Source organism: Ictidomys tridecemlineatus, chromosome 6 (genome assembly GCF_052094955.1).
Source record: "Ictidomys tridecemlineatus isolate mIctTri1 chromosome 6, mIctTri1.hap1, whole genome shotgun sequence".
Lineage (NCBI taxonomy): Eukaryota > Metazoa > Chordata > Mammalia > Rodentia > Sciuridae > Ictidomys > Ictidomys tridecemlineatus.
Window position 1 is genome coordinate 62,057,724 of NC_135482.1, and position 17,459 is coordinate 62,075,182.

General features: G+C 57.4%; 2 protein-coding genes across 15 annotated transcripts in view; one reads left to right on the forward strand and one right to left on the reverse strand.

Annotated features, from left to right (window-relative positions):
• Spryd3 (SPRY domain containing 3) overlaps window positions 1–7,873 on the forward strand; it is a 23,705-nt gene extending 15,832 nt beyond the window's left edge. The window contains exon 11 of the mRNA XM_078014632.1: window positions 7,726–7,873. Within this exon, the coding sequence (XP_077870758.1) occupies window positions 7,726–7,749 (24 nt within the window). The 3' untranslated portion in view covers window positions 7,750–7,873. The remainder of the gene's footprint in view (window positions 1–7,725) is intronic.
• On the reverse strand, window positions 109–16,600 carry Tns2 (tensin 2). Of its 14 annotated transcripts, XM_078014620.1 has the most exons (30): window positions 16,429–16,572; window positions 13,665–13,912; window positions 12,015–12,123; window positions 11,416–11,585; window positions 10,596–10,634; window positions 10,253–10,291; window positions 10,032–10,081; window positions 9,621–9,792; window positions 9,317–9,367; window positions 8,911–9,033; window positions 8,758–8,822; window positions 7,889–7,972; window positions 7,269–7,381; window positions 7,132–7,192; window positions 6,778–6,853; window positions 5,916–6,045; window positions 5,746–5,811; window positions 5,558–5,671; window positions 4,230–5,441; window positions 3,932–4,085; window positions 3,244–3,836; window positions 3,037–3,126; window positions 2,622–2,747; window positions 2,334–2,426; window positions 2,134–2,211; window positions 1,876–1,986; window positions 1,167–1,335; window positions 1,002–1,070; window positions 883–912; window positions 109–724 (listed from the first exon to the last, which is right to left on the reverse strand). In XM_078014620.1, exons 2-30 carry the CDS (start codon window positions 13,764–13,766, stop codon window positions 586–588), a joined length of 4,428 nt encoding a protein of 1,475 aa, XP_077870746.1. In that variant the 5' UTR covers window positions 13,767–13,912; window positions 16,429–16,572; the 3' UTR covers window positions 109–585. The 14 variants fall into 14 exon arrangements, with proteins under 14 accessions (XP_077870746.1, XP_077870747.1, XP_077870748.1 ...); XM_078014621.1 differs by lacking the exon at window positions 13,665–13,912 and having other exon boundaries at window positions 16,429–16,600; XM_078014622.1 differs by lacking the exon at window positions 13,665–13,912 and having other exon boundaries at window positions 1,909–1,986; window positions 3,244–3,833; window positions 11,548–11,585; window positions 16,429–16,598.
• Between the last annotated feature and the right edge of the window lie 859 nt (window positions 16,601–17,459).

The following is a 17,459-nucleotide window of genomic DNA, read 5'->3' on the forward strand; positions in this document are numbered from 1 at the left end:
TAGGATAGGGAGGGGATCACATGTGCTTGGAATGCCCCCAGGGAGCACAGGTATGCCCCAGGAGGCATGTGGCTGGGATCTTCTGTGAATAAGGTATCAACTCCTACGAAAGTTTATAGAAATTCTTTATTATAGACAAAAATAGACTCTCTTTTTCCCCCTTATTCTTGAGATCCCACTCTGATCTCTGTTCAGAGGGGAGGGAGTGACTTGCTCCCCAGACTTTCCCTCTCCCTGCCATGCTGGGACCTGCTGCTGGGTGGAGCTGGCAGGACCTGGTTCCCCTCCAGGGCTAATGTTCTCCTGCTGGGCTGTCCTGATTTCCTTCAGGACTCAACTGCTGATGCCTCTTCACCCTCATACGCCCATCTCTGCCTTCTGCTCACATGCAAGGTCATCTCATGGGCCCATCCACTTAGCTTAGCTTAGCTGGCTGGGGTTGGGGGAAGGGCAATGCCCAAGCCATTGCCCAATCCCCACTCCTCAGGGAGGGTGGTGGCTCCTGGTTTGGGACCAGGGGAAGTGAGGGCTGTGGGGTGCTGGAAGGGGCACAGTGTTGATGTGTGCTGAGCTTGTGGCTTTCCTTCATTTTCTCTGGCCTAGTAGAACTTTGGTGATAAAGGTGACAATGGCACCTGCAGGCTGATCTGGGTCAAGCTCCGCAAAAAGGTGACACACATTTTCCCAGGGGCTACCCGGCTTCTTGGCCACAAAACCAAAGATCCTATGGGAGAAAAGTCAGAAAGGGGTGGGGCGCTTACATCTCTTCTACAGGGGAATGTCCCTGGCTGGTGGGTGGGGGAGCTGATCCATGTCAGGTTGGGGAGGATGGAGATACCCTGTCCCTTGGAGAGGAGGCTTGGGCTGGTTGGGGAGGCTTACTTGGAGGTGGTCCCATCTGGATTGGTCCATCTGTAATCAGAAGAATTGTGAAGGAGTATAGCCCAGGGGACAGCTCCTGGAAGGGGCTAGGGCGGGGAGGGGCTTAGAGGGAGCCTCACCTTCGGTCCTGAGGGTCAGTGCTGGAGAAGGTGATGCTGCTCACTGGGTAATGGCGGCGAAAGAAAAGCCTGCAAGGAGCGGATGAGGAAGGAAGGTTCTTTTCTGAAATCTGGGCCCCCAAGGGCTTTACATGGGGTTCCCTAGGGGTGGGCACCCAGACTCACTTCCTTTGGTTGTCGGTCAGTGTAATGCCCTGAGCTGAGACCTTGAAGTGGACAACAGCTGGTGTTGGGCGGGGGCTGCAGCTCAAAGCTGCAGAGCTGGCTCTGGCCACAGCTTGAGGGCCAGTCAGTGACTCTGTCTCCACTGACGTCAGGTACAGTACACTGCATGCTGGGAGGAAATGGGTCAGGAAGGAGCATGGTACCCAGGTCTTGTATCACCCCTGAGTCTCCTACCCCAACAGTTCTTGCACTTTCCCCAGCCAGTGCTGTCAAAACACACTAGAGTCACCTAGGAGATAATCTAGAGCGTCGGAAACCCGGGGAAGAAGCCTGAGGATCTGCCTTCTCCGCCCTTCCTCACCATGATGCCCATGTTTATGATGCTTGAAAACCTAAACTGGGGGCTGGGGCTGTAGCTCAGTGATAGAGCACTTGCCTAGCATTGTTGAGCACTTGCCTAGCATGTGTTGAGGCACTGGGCTCCTTCCACAGCACCACATATATAAAATAAAAGTAAATAAAATGAAGGTATTGTGTCCATCTACAACTAAAAAATATATTAAAAAAAACAAACAAACCTAGGGGACTCCCCTTCCCCACCCTCTAACCAGTATGGGGCTCTCCCACCTTCATAGGTTAAGTGCATCTGCCAGGGCCTATCACCCAAGGCTGTCAGTGGCCACCCCATTCACAATGCCCCGCTTGGTACCCATAGAGAGGGAGAAGAAAGAGAGGTCTCTACCAGCACCCTGGCGCAGCAGGTCTGCTGCTGTGCTCATGTTGGTGGGCACTGGAGCCTCAGGAGTCTCTTCCAGAGGATCTGAGAGAAATGAAGAACAATAGGAAGTTCAGGAGGGAAGAAACTTCCCCAGTTGCTGGAGAACAACTCCCCCCATCCCAAGGGAAGGCCAGGACCTCTGGATTCTCCCTTTGGCTACAGGAGTAAGGAGAGGTGGGGAGCACCCACCTTTGCTGGGAATGCGCAGGCAGCAGGGCAGGGAAATGGGGGAGATGGAGTGTTGGGAGACCAGGGCGGACAGGCTGCCTGTGGGGAAGGAGGTGAGAAAGTCCTGAGGTGCCCACAGATCTCCCTTTTACCCTCCTGAGGTACTTTAGCCTCTCCCTAAACCGGCCCTGTGGAGCTTTCCTTAGGCTCCTGCTTCTCACCAAAGTAGGGTTCACTGGGACAACCTTTGATCTTCACCCCTTTGGGCCCAGTCTCAATGAGGAAATGGCGGACTAGCTGTTCCAAGGGGTCCCCTGAGATGAAGGTAAGGAAGAACAAAGTAAAGCTTTACCCGATTCCAGGCTCCCAGCTTCTCCCCTGATGGGAATCTCTCCTGAGCAGCAGAGGTCGTTTCTTGCCTCTCCCCATTACGAGTCTCCCCAACACCCCCTAGCCTCTGTAGCTTCTCCCACTCCACTCCCACCCCACAAACCTTGAGTATTCTGTACCTTTCCAGGCCTGGGCACTAGGTGGAGGTGTAGCCACCTTGAGGGCTAACCCATAGGCTCCTTGGAATGAATGACTGTCCCTGATCAGAAAGGCCCCAGGGTCCTTGTCCTTCAGCAGGGCAATGGCTGCAAGGTATTTGGGTAAGGGGCAGCAAGGAGAGTAGCACAGTAGCCCATACACCCTGTTCCTCTGCCAACAAGCACCCAGGGCTCTTTTGACCTGATGGCCATGGTAGGGGGATGTGGGAGTCTGGGGACAGAACTTCAGAGTTCATGGGAGCTTTAACATGTCGAGTCTAACCTGATGGTGAGAGGCTCAGCTAAGGGTAAAGTCAAGGAATTCAACCTAGATGGGACTTCCAAGCCAGGGCAGATGCCCTGGAGGGTAGGGTGAGATGGGGACAAGCTTTCTCACCTTGGTCACGGGACAGGTGTGGCTTATACCAGAACTTAGATGTATCCTGGACAAACTTGACATTGCTTTGGTTCTCTTGTGTAGGGGGCTCTAGGACAGGGAGGGGCTGAGTTCAGACCCCAGCACAGATCCCCAGGACTCCCCAGTGCCCCTCTCTGGGAGAATGGGCTCTCCAGGTCACCCCCTCTGCTCTCAAGGCCCTTATACCTGGCAGTTGGGTTGTATTATCCAGGAGCAGAGGTGCGAAGGTGACATGGTGACTGGTACCTCTGGTTGGTGGTGATGCCTGCTCTAGACCCCAGGGTCCTGGCTGTTGCCCGGACCCTGGCAGGTGGCGTTTCTCAGGAAGTGGAGGCTGAGTGGGACCATTGGTGTCATAGGATACAGCGAGGGGGAAGGCAGGTGTGGGTGAACTCTGAGGTGGCTCTGGGCTGGCCACAAGCCAGGGCATCTGAGTAGGCACAGGGGTGAGGGGAGACCCATCTGGGCTATCTGGGGGGCCTCGAGGGCCCTGCCAGGGGGCATGACGGAGACCAGGCAGTGTAGTGGGCACAGAGCCCCGAGGACTGGCACCGTCTGAGTGGCTCCCTGGGCTTCTTTCCTGAGGCCAGTCATTGGGTGAGCTGGGAGGGGAGGCTGGGGAGAAGGGGCTAGGACTCTGAGGCTCAGGCCCACTTCTAGCTGGCAGCTCAGGTGCCTTTTCAGTGCCTCCTTGGGAAACACGGGGCAAGGCCTTGCCAGGACTCAGTCTCTGAGTGGGTGCCAAGGTGGGGGACCTGGTGTCCTGTCTTCGGGTGCTGCTGGGTGGAAGGATAGATGGATCAATAGCGTCCCTCCTTCGGGCTGCCTGCACCCCAGCAATGCCTGCCCAAGCAGCCCCAGCCCCTCTGCGTACCTTTCCTTGCCCTGGACTGGGCTGCTGGTGTGCAGGGGTGTAGAGGGACCAGACAGCTCTGAAGAGGCACTGCCCTGGGCATCTCGGGGAGACCGAGGCAGTGTGCTGTGCCCACTGGGGCCCTCCCTCCAGGACACTGACTCAGGTGACTCCACTGTGAAGGGGAGAGGAAGGACTGTGAGCAGGAGGCAGTTCTTCTGTCTGGCTGAATTCTTTTTTATCCTGTGCCCCCTTGGCTTCCCCACCATCTTCTGGGACCCTCCTCCACCCTGTGCACTCGCATTCCAGTGCCCCTCACCTGCAGATGCCAAGGGTCCTGCTGAGGACAGGTGCCCGGGCAGTGGGTACTTATCCCCTTCCTCTTCTGCAGGGATCTCATAGCTCAGCTTCCTGGGTTGTGGGTAGGGTGGGCTGCCAGGGGAAACGGAGCCAGCCCGTGGTGAGTGGGCACTAGGGCTGGGATACCCTCTGCCCTCGCCTGGAGATCCACAGCTGTGAGGCACCCGGCCATATGCTGGGCAGTAACTGGGAACTGCTCCTCCATAGCCATAGGTCACCAGGGCAGGGTACCCTGGATGCCCATACCTGCCTTCTGGACAAATGGCATAGGAGCAGCCCTCATGCCCTTCCTCGCCTGCCTTATGTGGCTTCAGGCAGCTGTAGTCAGGCATCGGGGCATGGTGGTGCCCACAGGAAGGCACCAACAGAGGCAACGGGTGCCCAGGCCGCACTGGGTGCAGGAGAGGTTTGCCAGCTTCACCAGCCCACCCCTCTCCAGCCTCCCTCTCTAGCCGAAGTCCATACAGGGCTGCAGTGGGCAGCGCCAGCTTTTCCTCACATGCTGGGCATGAGCATAAGGCAGGCACTCCAGGGTCCTCCAAGATCACCACCTCCCGGTAGCCCGGAGAGCGGTAGCCGAAGTCCCCATTGGCGGGTTTCCCCAGCTCAGGTGGGTAGGGGTATGGCCCCTCGGACAGTGATCGACAGAGGCGCCTCTTTTCCACAGAGGCCTCAGCATAGCCCTGCGGGGGTCCCTCATAACCCCCATAGGGCAGCCGCCGCCTCTCCAGGGTTCCCTCGGCCCGGTAGTAGCCCCCATTGGGGATCCCACAGGGTTCCCGGTAGCCCTGGCGGCAGGAGCAGTGGCGGCTGAGGCCAGGCCTGTGGCCTGAATAGATCCCAAGGAGGGGGCCTCCGCCCATGGGGGGCTGCTCCTCATCATCTAGGATGGCCGTCTCACGCCCTGCCCCCCGGCCCCCACTGGTCACTCCACAGCCTCCCAGGAGGCGATCGAGCTCTTGGCGCTCTGCAGCTGACGGGGGCGGCCGGCCAGGGGACTCGGCAGTTGGCTCTGTGGTCAGCGTGGAGGAATGGCCGGAGTCGCTGCTGACAGAGAGCATAGGGGGTGGGGGTGGCTCTGGAGAGGGTGCCGGCGGGGTCTGGCGGGGGGCACGCTGCACCTGAGCATAAGGACTGCCGTCCAGGGGACCCCGCGTGTGGGCCAGCGAGCCTGCGTGGAGAAGACGGGGTGAGAAGCAGGGACGGCCTGGAAGCTGCCCGGGGTCGCCCAAGAGGAAGGAGTGTGCGCCGCGCTGCCCACCACCCAGCCCAGGGCACCCTGCACACCGTCCGCACTGTCCTCGTGGTGCTGATTGAAATTCTCATACGAGTCCCAGCGGACGGCAGGGTCTGCAGTGTTGTAGTCCACAGAGACTGAGGGGTCATTCCGGGGGACGTTGCCTGGGGAAAGGCATCCAGGGCTTGAAGCTCAGCGGACCCGTGACTTCGGGCCCCACCCAAGCCCCCACGCTTACCTTTCATCTTCTCTGGGCTTGAGGAGAAGACAAACTCCACCGAGGCCTGGAAGGGGAACTTCTCATCTGTGGGGAGTGAACAGTGAGGAGCGGCCCGGCCCCACCCACCGCCCTGCGCTGTCCCCCCGACTGCCCTCGCGGTGCCCCTGCGGGTAGCTGGCTGGACTCACCAGCCCAGGCCTCATCCAGCTGGTCCTTGGGGAAGGAAAGCCGTGGTCCATGGATGGTGCATGTGTGGAACTGGACTCGGAACACAAGGGTTCGGTCTGTCCCGCGGCCACCCTTGTGATAGCAGGTTACCTGGGGAGGGTGGGAGGCCAGGGGTCAGGCCTTCACATCCGCTTTGCCTCTTCAGTTCCTCTACCCAGGGAATGCTTGGTCAGCTTCTGCCATGCCTTAAGCTTAAAGTGACCTCTCCATCTATGGGACTCCCCCTACCCCCCCTTTTTTTTGATACCAGAATTGAACCCACTGAATCATCCCCAAACCACCTCCCTTTGAAAATATTTTTTTTAAAGGTTGTTTAGTTGTCAATGGATCTTTATTTTATTGATTTACATATGGTCCTTGAGAATCAAACCCAGTGCCTCACACATGCCAGGCAAGCACTCTACCACTGAGCTACAGCCCCAGCCCCCACACAGCCCTTTTTAATACTTAGATAGGGTCTTGCTAAATTACTTAGGGCCTTGCTAAATTGGTGAGGCTGGCTTTGAATTCAAGATCCTCCTGCCTCAGCCTCCAGAGCCACTGGGATTATAGGTGCATGCTACTGTGCTCCATGGGGGACTCTTTTTTTTTTTTTTAATTTTTAATATTTATTTTTTAGTTCTCGGCGGACACAACATCTTTGTTGGTATGTGGTGCTGAGGTTCGAACCTGGGCCGCACGCATGCCAGGCGAGCGTGCTACCGCTTGAGCCACATCCCCAGCCCGGGGACTCTTTTTTTGCTCTCCAATTTGCCTTGAACTATGAAGCTGGCAAGACTGCCCCTCACCCCCACATTCCCCAGGACTCTCCTGGTTGCTCACCATGACGTCGCCTTTGAGAAGAAGGGCTGGCTCCAAGCTAATGCAAAGCTGCTGGGGACCAGGACCTGCGATGTGACTGGGGGGCAGAAAGAAGGTAGAGAGAGCTGTGTCAGACTCTGGGGCCTGTGCAGAGGCGGGCAGCAGAAGCAGGAGTTGGGAGGTCACAGTCAGCCCTGGGAGGATCTTCAGCTAACCCTCAGGCTCCCCATCTGTCACTTGGGTTCCCTCATGGTATTTGTTCTCAGGTTCAGTAGCTAGAGCTGGGAGCCCAGGTCTGGGAAGGCCAAACCAGTAGGGATCCATGGAGCAGCAGAGGGGAGCCCCGCCCTGCAGACCTGGGAACAGAGCACTCACTAGACTCCAGATGTGTACACGAGCTGCATGGACTGGTATATTTTGAGGAAGGGCTGGAAGCCTGGAGGGGCAGAGGAGAAGTCATAAAAGGGATGTAGAAAAAGCTCTCCCCATAGAGGACACCTCGGAGGTCTCACCTGTGCTGGGTTCAAAGGCTGGCAGCATGGGCACAAGCACATAGTGCAGGAAAAGAGGGCTGCTGTTCATTCTGATGGAGCCAGACAGCAGCCCACTGAAATAGCTGATGTATCTGGTGGGGGAATATCAAAGAGAATGTAAGTCTCTCCCTCTAGAAGGGCCTTGGAGCATTTCAACTATATATACCCTCTACCCAAACTTGGAAGGCTTGCCCTTCTCTGTACTTCCCTCCCATCTTCCAGATTATCAGAAAGTTCCTCCTTGTATCTAACTTCAATTTCTCTTGATGCCTTAAAGGTGTTATACTTGCTGTTCCCTCTCCTGGAAAGCTCTTCCCCTAGATCTCTGCTTCATGGTATAGAGGAAAGCCCTGGCTGTCCCGAACATCTCTTATCACAGGCTCAGCTTCATTTTCTTCATAATCCAAAATGACGTATCATTTCTGTTTATTCCTAGGCCTGTTGCTTTCTACTCCACTAGCATGTAAGCCCATGAGAGCAGGGACCTGGTTTGTTCTGGATTCTCAACACTAGCACAATGCCTGGCATAGAGGAGTTGCCCAATTAAGCTGTGCTGCGTGAAGAAGAGAATCTGGCCCATTCCCACCCAGGCTGCTCACCGGCGCTGGGAAGGCTGCAGTTCTGTGGCCACCTTGTCCTCGCAAAATTTTCGCATGGTAAGAGTAGCTAGTGCCTGGTCTGCCCTGGGGAAAGCAGGGCCAGTGTTGGGGGTGAAAGGCTGGACTCAATCCTGCCCTCCCATCCCTAAGCCCCAGGAAGAGACACATGATCCCCTCAATCTAGAGGAAGCCCAGAGTGTGTGATAAAGAGAATTAGAAGCACTATAGAATAATCATTTTACTAGTTGTTGGGTCTCAGGCAATTGCTCTCTGGACTTTACTTTCCTCATATGTAAAATGGGCCAGTAAGATCACGTTGTGTGTTATGTCCTTTCTGAAGATATGTACCTCAGAATGTGACCTTATTTGAAAACAGGGTCACTGCAGATGTAATTAGTTAAGATGAGATCATGCAGGAGCAGAGTAGGCCCTTAATCCAATGTGATGGTCCTTATAGGAAGAGAAGAGGAGACACAGGGATACAGACACACACCATGTGATGATAGAGGCAGAGGTTGGAGTGAAGCAGCTGCTAGTCAAGGTATGCCAAGGATTGCCAGCCACCACCAGAAGCTAGAAGGAGGCAGAGGAAAACAGTACCCAGGTTCACAGCACAAACCCAGACACGGTGATTTTGGACTTCTAGTCTTTAGAACTGTGAGGTAATAAAGTTTGATTATATTAAGCCACCCGGTCTGTGAAACTTTGTTATAGTAGCCCTAGGAAACTAATAGAGAGCACCTGCTGGAGTCTGCAATGATATGCAAGTGATCAAAGAGGGACAGAAACCAAGTCTACAGGGAGGGGCTCTTGAACAAAGAGATCCAGCTACAGAGGGGAAGGGGTGGTTGAGGTGCTGGGGTCCTCACCCCGCAGAGATCTTGCTGTAGTGCATGTAGGCAGACACGATGACTCCAAGCTTGCCTTTGCTCCCCTGAGAGACAGAGAGACAGGGATAGAGGGCCTCCTGGGCCTCCAGGATGAGGAGGCCCCTGCTTTGTGACTTGGCGGTTCTAGCTCACCTTGCAGTATAGTACCACCACATGCTGCGGGTCGGCACTGAGCCAGGTCTCCATGGCCTTGCAGATGGAGCACAGTTTGTCCAGAGGTGGGGCATGCAGCTCAGGCCAGCCAAAGTCCTGGACCTGGGGAGTGGAGGGGTATAGCTGGGGGAAGGCCACTAACAAAGAGGGATGGGTGGGGCAGAAAAGGGACAAGATTCAGGGGCCTAGGGACAGGTTGGGGGCCTCACATTTTCTTTACTGACAGTGAGCTGATACCTCCTGCACTACTTTTTGGGATACCTTAAGTCATAAGAATGCTTAAGAATGAAGTAGATATTAATTGCTTCTATCAATAATGGGGAATCTGGGATCTTCTGGGGTGGGTTTGGTTCAGTTTAATGTCTGAACAGATCATTTTCCCTACCTTGGGGTTCAGGCGGGTAAGGTCATGCCTTTTCTCTGAAAGGTTGAAGAGCTGAAATGAAGGGGAACCTTTAGATGCAGTAACCTCCAACAGCCAGGAGCGATGGAGATGGCCCCACAGTAAGAAGCTGGGTCCCATTGTCAGGCCCCCTTGGCGACCTTCCAGGATTCAACACCAACTCCATCCTGGCCCCCCCCTGTACTCCATGCTGCCCAGCGGCCTCCCCTCAGGGATTGAGCAGGCCCGCCCATGTGGACCTCTCAGCCTTCTCATTGGTTGGCTCCAGGCCTGCCGGGTCCCTCACCAAGTACTTGTCCTGGTGCTTGGATTGCAGCACGTGGGCCAGCTCTCGCAGGTGGCCCCTGTGTCGCTGCTCATCTGGCCGAGCAGGGAAGGCGGCGGCCAAGATACGCTCTGTCACGTAGGTGAGGTCCAAGTCCCAGCGCCGCTCCATGAGTGGGTCCAAGCTGAAGCTCCTGTGGAGAAAGGGGAGAAGCCAACGTTGTGTAGGAAACAGAGGGGCGGGGAAGAGGGGGGTGGCAAGATGATGGGAGGGTGTCTGGAGATGACAGGTGAGACTGCTTGGGCCCTAAGGGAGAGTTCCGTTTAGGGATGGGGGCTATTCCCAGGAGTTTTGTTGTAGGACGCTGCCATGGGCTGAGGTGTGGGCTGGCAGAGGAGGGGGGTCACATGGACTTGCCCCTCTCCCACTCACCTGGGCAGAGTGCTGCGCTGCCTTGAGTGGTTCAGGGACTTGGTGGATCCCTGGAGGATCAGAAACCGTGTAAGGACATCTCTTTGGGTGCTCCCATTCTAGCTTCCCCAGTCCAGGGTTCCATGCACTTTTGTCCTCAGGAAACCTGGGTTCTGGTTCCCAGAGCTACCTATTCTCGCTCCACACGCACCCCCAGCACCCCCCCTACCACATCACCTTACCAGGTGCTCTATGCGCCTCACTGGGGCCGTGTTTCGCCGCTAGAGGGAGATGGAGAAGGAAAAGGTGGGGTTAGGGCAGGGACCCGGACCAGTCTGGGCCTGGAAATAGGGGGAGGGCAGACCAGTGTCCACCCTCTGGGCAAGGGGAATGGAGTCCAACCCCCAGAAAGCCCAAGAGCACAAGAACAGCAGAGGGCTCATTTTTTCCTTTCTGGTCAGGGTGCCCAATACCCACAACACTTCGATCTATGTAACCTCCTGGGGGCCCTCTCACAGGCAGCCAGACCTTTGGACACCAGGGCAGGTTCCTTGCCTTCCCAGATGCATCCCATAGCACACTCACCAGCTCTGCAGGGGGCAGGGCCTGACAGGAGGAAGTCACCTGGAAAGAGACCCAAGCAGTGGACTGAGCGCCTGGTGAAATGGGCCCATGGACCCTCCTGGGCTTGAGGATGGGCAACCCCTCAGCTTCAGCAAGAAGGTGGAGGGGCTGTCAGTGGATGGGCACAGGCTCCCGCTGAGGTTCCTCTATTTAAGGGAGCCTCCCTCTGGCTTCTCAGTCCCCCACCCCACAGGCCCCCCACTTGTTGCTCTTGGCTCTCAGCCCCCTGCCCAACAGACCCCCCATTCATCCAGCTGCAGGACAGGAGTTATATATAGAGCCATGCAGGCGGCCATGGCCAGGGGCGGACACTGGCCTCTTTCACCGGCAGACCCCGCCCCTGGGCACACTGCTCCCCCAAGCCAGCTCCAAGGGTGGGACACCCCCCACCCTGCACAGCAGAAGGACAACCTGAAAGCTCCTCAGAGATGGGGCTGTCTCAGGTTCCCATTGGATAGTGGGTATCATCTACAGCATGTGCCTGGAAAGGGCCAGTCTTTCCAGGACCCAGGACAAGACCCACCCAAGCATCCTGAGGACCCTTCCCCAGAGGGAAGGCACAGCCCATCCGGCTGCCCAGTCTTTGCAGTCCTGCTCCCTTCCCACCCACCCCACCCTTCCTCCTCCTCCTTCTCCTCCTCTTCCCCACCCCCCATCCTTTCGCCAGCTGCAGCCTGGGCACAGCACCAAGACAAACGCTGTCTCACTGTCCACCCGCCTGGGCCAGCCCTCCAGGGGTGGAGTAGGGTGATTCTTAAAGGGCCCAGCACAGCACCCTTACCATCCAGGAGTGGGTCACCAATGGTGAGATGACAGGGGTGGAGGGTGGGTAAAGTGTGGCTGAGCAGTCTATCTGGGGAGGAGAAAGGAACTCCAGCGCCACCCCTACCATCAGGTAGAACCAGATACCTACCTTTGATTCACATTTTCTGTGTGTGGCCACCTTGCAGACTAGACAGGGAAAGGGAGGAGAGGAGTTAGTAGGGCTCTGTGGGATCATCTACCATCTCCTAGGTCCTAGATGCAGACCCTGGGACTTCTAGGACTCCAGCTGTATTGGACTGCCAGGGGTAGGGAAACAGGGGCAGGGTTTGAGGGAAGAACATGGCAGAGGGGTTCTACTGCCCAGGTTAAGGAGTGGAGTAGTCAGAGGCCATGTTCCAGGGTAGATGGAGGAAGAGGGAGGGAAGTCTCCCAGTCACAGGTCAGGATGGGAAGGTAGTGTCCTGGGTTATAGGTGTGTGTCATAGGGAGCCAGGGCTGCTAAAGTGGGAGGCAGTTGCCTCCTGGCTACCCTGGTGCCTACCAAGAGCGGCACAGTGGTGCTGGGTGTGGTGTGTGTGTGGGGGTATCTCAGAGTCACAGGGCAGAGCGCCTCACCTCTACAGGAGACGCCTGTCCCATCGATGGTCACTTTACACACTGCACACACTGGAGCTTTCTTCCGGAAAACCTTCTCTCGGAAGCTATGTGGCTCAGCTTTCCTAGGCTGTGAACAGGGGACAGAGAGAGGTGTGATGCCACAATGGGGCCCATCTCCAGGACTGAGTGGAGTCCTTGCCTTAGTACTGCACCGCTTTCCTCCTTCCTCTTCCCCATCAGGCCCTCAATCTCATAGGACACACCTGGCCACAGCTATTTCAGGCCAGTCATGAGGCCTGTCCTCAGCAGTGCTTGGAATGTGACCCCTTGCTTCATGTCACTTTCGCTAGGTCAGCTCCTCCCCAAGGAATCATTTACGCCCCTCACGTGGCCCTGCTATGTGATGCCCTCATTACTGCCAATCAAACCCTAGGGCTTTCCTCATGGTGGGGCAGGGGTGCTGACTCTCCTCCCATCTTGCCCTCCCCAGAGGGAGGCCTGTGTGCCATGAGGAGGGTCCAGATGTGTGTCACCCAGCCTGAGCCAAGCCACCAGGAGTGGCCTCAGCAGTCCTGCTCCTCTGTCCCCCCCGCTCCAGGCAGCTGACCTGCCTCCCTCCCCCATGGTCAGAACAACATGTTTACTCTTTGTGCATTGTGGCGTCAGACAGCAATTGTGTAAGGAGGAGGGAGGGACAGGAATGACACTGGGGAGAGATGTCCAGCTGACTTGCTGCCTGGGGCTATACTGAGCTCCCTGTCACTTGGTGTTCAAATGGCTCTGAAGCATTGACAGAGGAGGGAGGAGATGGACCAGATTCTCCCTCTGGCCCCTCCCCACCCAGAGGTACAAAGAGGCAGGAGATGGAATGTCCCGGATGGCCCAGGCCTATCTCGGAACCATCCCATGGAAGGTTCCCATGGCAAACTCCCATGGCTGGTTCACTCCTCCCTCCTGCTGGGGACAGCTTGCCTCTCTTCTACCCATTTTCTCCTCTGGAGTTCAAGACTCTGCTGCCCTGCTCCTCTCCTTGACCTGCCTGATCCTAGTACTGTGTATGCTGTGCAAAGCTCCCTCTTCAGGGTCAAGATGAGAAATTGGGAAGAGGAGTGATGGGGACCCAGGAACACCTCTGGCCTTTTGACTATCCTTGGAACTGTTCTGGGCCCCACTAACCTTGTGAAACCCAAGAGGACACTTGGGTGCGCTTGGCAGCATTAACGGCACATACAGAGGAGCCCCGGGGAAGACTACCTCCAGTCTAAAGCTCTCCCAAGACCTGGCCTCCTCTCCTCATTTCTTTGCCACCTCCACCCTATTTCCCCCAAACTTTCTGGGACAGGGAAGAGGCCTGATGCCAGCCCTGCTCTGGAGCTCCAGGATAGTGCCTGGCGAAGTACAACAGTGAAGTGGGACTTCAGGGCTCAGTTTTGGGGGACAAGACTGCTCCAGGGCTGACTCCAGGGGCAGTAAAGGGATAGAGAAGCCAAAGCAAATGGCAGGATCCGCTCTTACCTAAACATTTACTGCCCACACTTAGCCCTCTGCCACCCCAAGGGACAGAGGAATAGGGATGCTGGGCAAAGGAGAGGGCGGAAGAAGCTGGGAAGAGGGTCTGGCCTGAATCCTGTCCCTCCCGCTCTGCCCACACCTCCGCCCCTGCCCCACCTTTGCCCAGCCGGCAGGCACTCCTACCCTGCTGGTGGCCCGGCTGCTGTCCCTCCTCCCCAGGGCTCTGAGCAGCCTCTCCACAGGGCTGCTGGACTTCATGGTGTCCGGCTGGCTGGGGTGCTGGCCGCAGGGCCTGAACAATGCTGGGGCCTGGCCGGGGGCTTCCTGGAAGCAGCCTGGCGGAGGCAGTCGCTTCCCCTGGGCGGAGGGCAGGCTGTCTGGCTGGTGTGAGGAGAAGCCTGGCCCTGGAAGTGGAGGGAAGTGCAGGCGGGAAGGGGGCAGGTCGCAGCTCCAGGAAGTGGTGGGGGGGAGGATGTGGAGGAGGCCAGGAGATCAGATTCCCAGGATCTACCCTGCTGGGAGTGTCAGCCCCCTCAGGCTCTGAAGCTATCCCAGACCCAGTGATCCACCCTATCCAGGGATCTGTCCTGAGATCCAGCCCTGAGATCAACCCCTGGAGGGGCGGGGTGGGAATTAAGGTCTCAGGGCAGGGCTCAAGGGCCAGTGGGGAACACAGCGTTCCAGCCAGCCTTCTGGCCTGAACTCTAGGCTCCTTTGGGACTTCCTGTGAGGAGGGATCAGAGCTGGGAGCTTCCACCCTGCCGCCCAGGATTCAGTATCCTTAGGATCAGGAAAAATGGGTCTGAGTGCCAACTTCCTGCCTCAGTTTCACTGGTTGTGAAGTAGGAAAAAGAAAATACACACTGTTAGGTTCAGCTGGAATACTGCCCTGCCTATGGGGATCCAAACTGCAGTCCAAGGCATGTGAAGCCCTTCTGAGGACTCTCAGCTACTCTGCTCTAGACATGTCCCTGACTTTGCTTCAGGCTCCATCTCACAGATCCCAAGCCCTGCACCTGAGACTCTCCACCCCAGTCCCCAAGCTTCAGTACTACCTTCATGGCTCTTCTGGCTCTGCTCTCCTTCCTCAGAACCTGAGAACTGTCCCTGGGCCTGAGGACCGGGCAGGAGGCCCCCCTCCCAACACATATTCCACCCTGCTTCAGGGCCTCCTGCCTCCCTCCTGGGAACATGGCCAACTTCCTGTCCCAAGAGTCAAGGGAAGGAGGTGGTTGGGGCCTTGGAAAGGGTGAGGAGTAATCATCCTAAAACATAGGGGTTAATGACCCAGGGGTCTTCAACCCCAAGCCCTGGACAGCAGCCCTTTAGAACTGGCTGTAGCTGTCACTGGAGTAAATGTGCCCCCTCTCATTTGCATGGTATTTACTGAATGTCCCAGTGCTCAGGCAGCTCCCCCAGCTCTGGCTTTTCCCATGGGGGCCTTCAACTTCCCTCTTCCCTCATGCCCTTCCAGATGGAGCACTGGTCTAAGCCTGCATTCTCCAGGATGAGCTCTGCTTTGGGAGCCCACTTGGGACATTTCCGAGGACCTGCCTGGACTGATCTAGCCTGAGGCTTCTCCCTGGAAGCTCCAATTCTCTAGACCAGGAAGTCTGTCCCTAGGGTATCTTGGCCAGAATAGCATCTATGTGGCAGGGCCTGGGTCCCCAGTCTGTAACTGAGAATTGGCTTTGCAACAGTGCTTGCTCCTGCATAGCCCTGGCTGTGTACTAGACATTCTAGGACCCTGGCTAGGTGGGCAACTTGGCCCAGCATGGTCCAACACCATCCTTACTGGGGGAGGATGGGGCACTGTGGCTGGTGGGTGAGGGTGATTTTTCTCTGCCCCGCCCTCTCCTCTGCTCCTATGGCACACAGCCCTGACCAGGACGTCTCCATCATGCTGCTTCCTACTACTGCTGCTTCTAGAAGGACTCAAAGTCCCCTCAATGGAATATATCACCCCAAATCCTCTGACCTTCACTGGTCTAAACACTTCCTACTCAGGCCCAACAAGGAGGTGGACCCAGCATTGACTGCAGCGAGAGGTGGGACTCAATAAGTCAGTGTTGGCTGGTCAGAATCCTTGTGGCTTTGGGTACTTTCCCACCCATCAGAGCAACTCTGAAGAGAAAAGGGGAAAGGATCCCTGTGAGGCTGGTGAAGAAAAGTAGCTCACTGGGGGACACCTGGGAAGGCACCATCAAACTCCCTTGGACCCTCACCCTCCTCCTGACTGGAACATTCCAAAGCCTGTTTGCCTCTCCCCAGCAGGGCCCCCTCTCACTCTGAAGCCTTGGGTTTGTTTGGAGAAACCCCTCCACCCCCACCCCCCCCCTTCCTGGAAATAGCTGTGGTTGGATGAGAGGCTGGGAGCTGGCCTCGGAGGAGGAGGGGTGAGGCCCGGGGAAGGAGAGGAGGGAAGGCAGGGTGTGACCATAGGGACCTGGGGGGCTGATGCCTGGGCTGGGGAGGCAAGTCAGCCTTATCTGTGCCTGCTTTCTGCCTCAGTGTCCCATATGGAAGGAGGAGCAGCAAACACTGGCCGGCTCTGGCCGGCCAGGGCCACCCTGCAAACGTCGCTGCCAGCTGCACGGGCTGTGCACAACGCGTGCCCCGTGCTTGAGTGGCTGAGTGGTGGTGGGGGCTCGCACAGTGCGTGGCCGGACCCGTGCAACTGCGTTCCACAGTGTGCGCTCTCAGGATGAGGGAAGGCGTGGTGACCCCAGCTAGCTGGGATGTGGCTGCGCCCCGCCCCTTGGTCACCTTCCGGGCCCATCTACTCTACCTCGCCGTGGCCCTAGGGCACCGGAGGAGCCCGCGGCCCTGCCCTGCGCCCCCTGGTGCCCGGCCCCTGAACTGCCCGCGTGGTGTGACGCAGAGGCCGCCTGCCCGTGGGTCCTCCAACCCGGCCACTCACCTGTGGGGGGCGCCCGGCGGGACGGGGGCGCGGCGGGGCGGGGCAGCAGCAGGGAGGGCCCCCGGGCCAGCCCATCCCGGCGGCCACACCGTGGGTCCCGGAGGAGGCAGCAGCGGGGAGCGGGCGCTCGGCTGGCTCCCTCCCGCCCCCGCCGCGCCCTGAGCCCGCGGCTACCGCCTCCTCCCGCCTTTCTGCTCCCCTCCTTCTCCCTGGGCTCCAATCCCCACGTTCCGCCCGCTCCCCGCCCCCGGCTGCCTCCTTTCTCCCCACCTTCTCCCGAGAATCCACACTCTTAAAGAGCGGAGGGAAGGAGCGCTCGGGCTGGCTGAGGCCGGGAAGCCTCGTGGACAAGAGGCAGAGCTAGGGAGAGATTTGGAGAAGGGTCGGGCCGACCTCAGAGAGGGAGAGATCATGACGTGGCGACACACAGCAGAGGAAGAGACTGACCGGTGGCATACAGGCGAAGAGAGAAGTATGCGAGCCAGACAGGCGCAGAAGAAATAGGGCTAGAATGGATGAGAAACAAGGGGATAGAGAACAGCCTGGAAGCCTCAGCCTCTCTTGGCCGGCCCCTCCCCGGAGTGATATGGGAATCCGCCCGACCTTCATCAGGACTGCCTGCGCCTGGTGGGGGCGCCGGAAATCATATGAAGACACCTGGTGTTCTCATGTCCCAGGTTGCTGGATGCTGCTTCCTGATCCTTTGCCCCACAGGAGATTTCTGTGCGCTTTTCCCAAAAGGACTCAGCTGAGAACTCTACAACAGGTTCAAGTGCTCCCCACCCCCGGCCCCCAGGCAGCGCTAGTCATCTACGCGGTGTACTTTGGAGCCATCATTCTCCTCGGGAAGACTTCTGAGGTCCCAGACTTCCCAAGGAATGTTCTTCCTATAGTCTAACCCCATTCCCTTCTTTTGCAGTGTCTACTTCTGGTAATGGATGGGAACTTATGGAATTGAGCTAATGGACCAACTGATTTTAGTTGTGCCACTCTAGAGGGGAAGGTGGAGAGCAGGGATAAGATGGGGATCT

Excerpts from the sequence above, each read along its gene's own strand:
- Tns2 (XM_078014620.1), bottom strand. The coding sequence starts at position 13,766 with ATGAAGTCCAGCAGCCCTGTGGAGAGGCTGCTCAGAGCCCTGGGGAGG. Across the intron at positions 8,823-8,910 it reads TGGTGGTACTATACTGCAAG|GGGAGCAAAGGCAAGCTTGG; the intron begins GTGAGCTAGAAC and ends TCTGTCTCTCAG. Across the intron at positions 2,748-3,036 it reads ACACCTGTCCCGTGACCAAG|CCATTGCCCTGCTGAAGGAC; the intron begins GTGAGAAAGCTT and ends AATACCTTGCAG.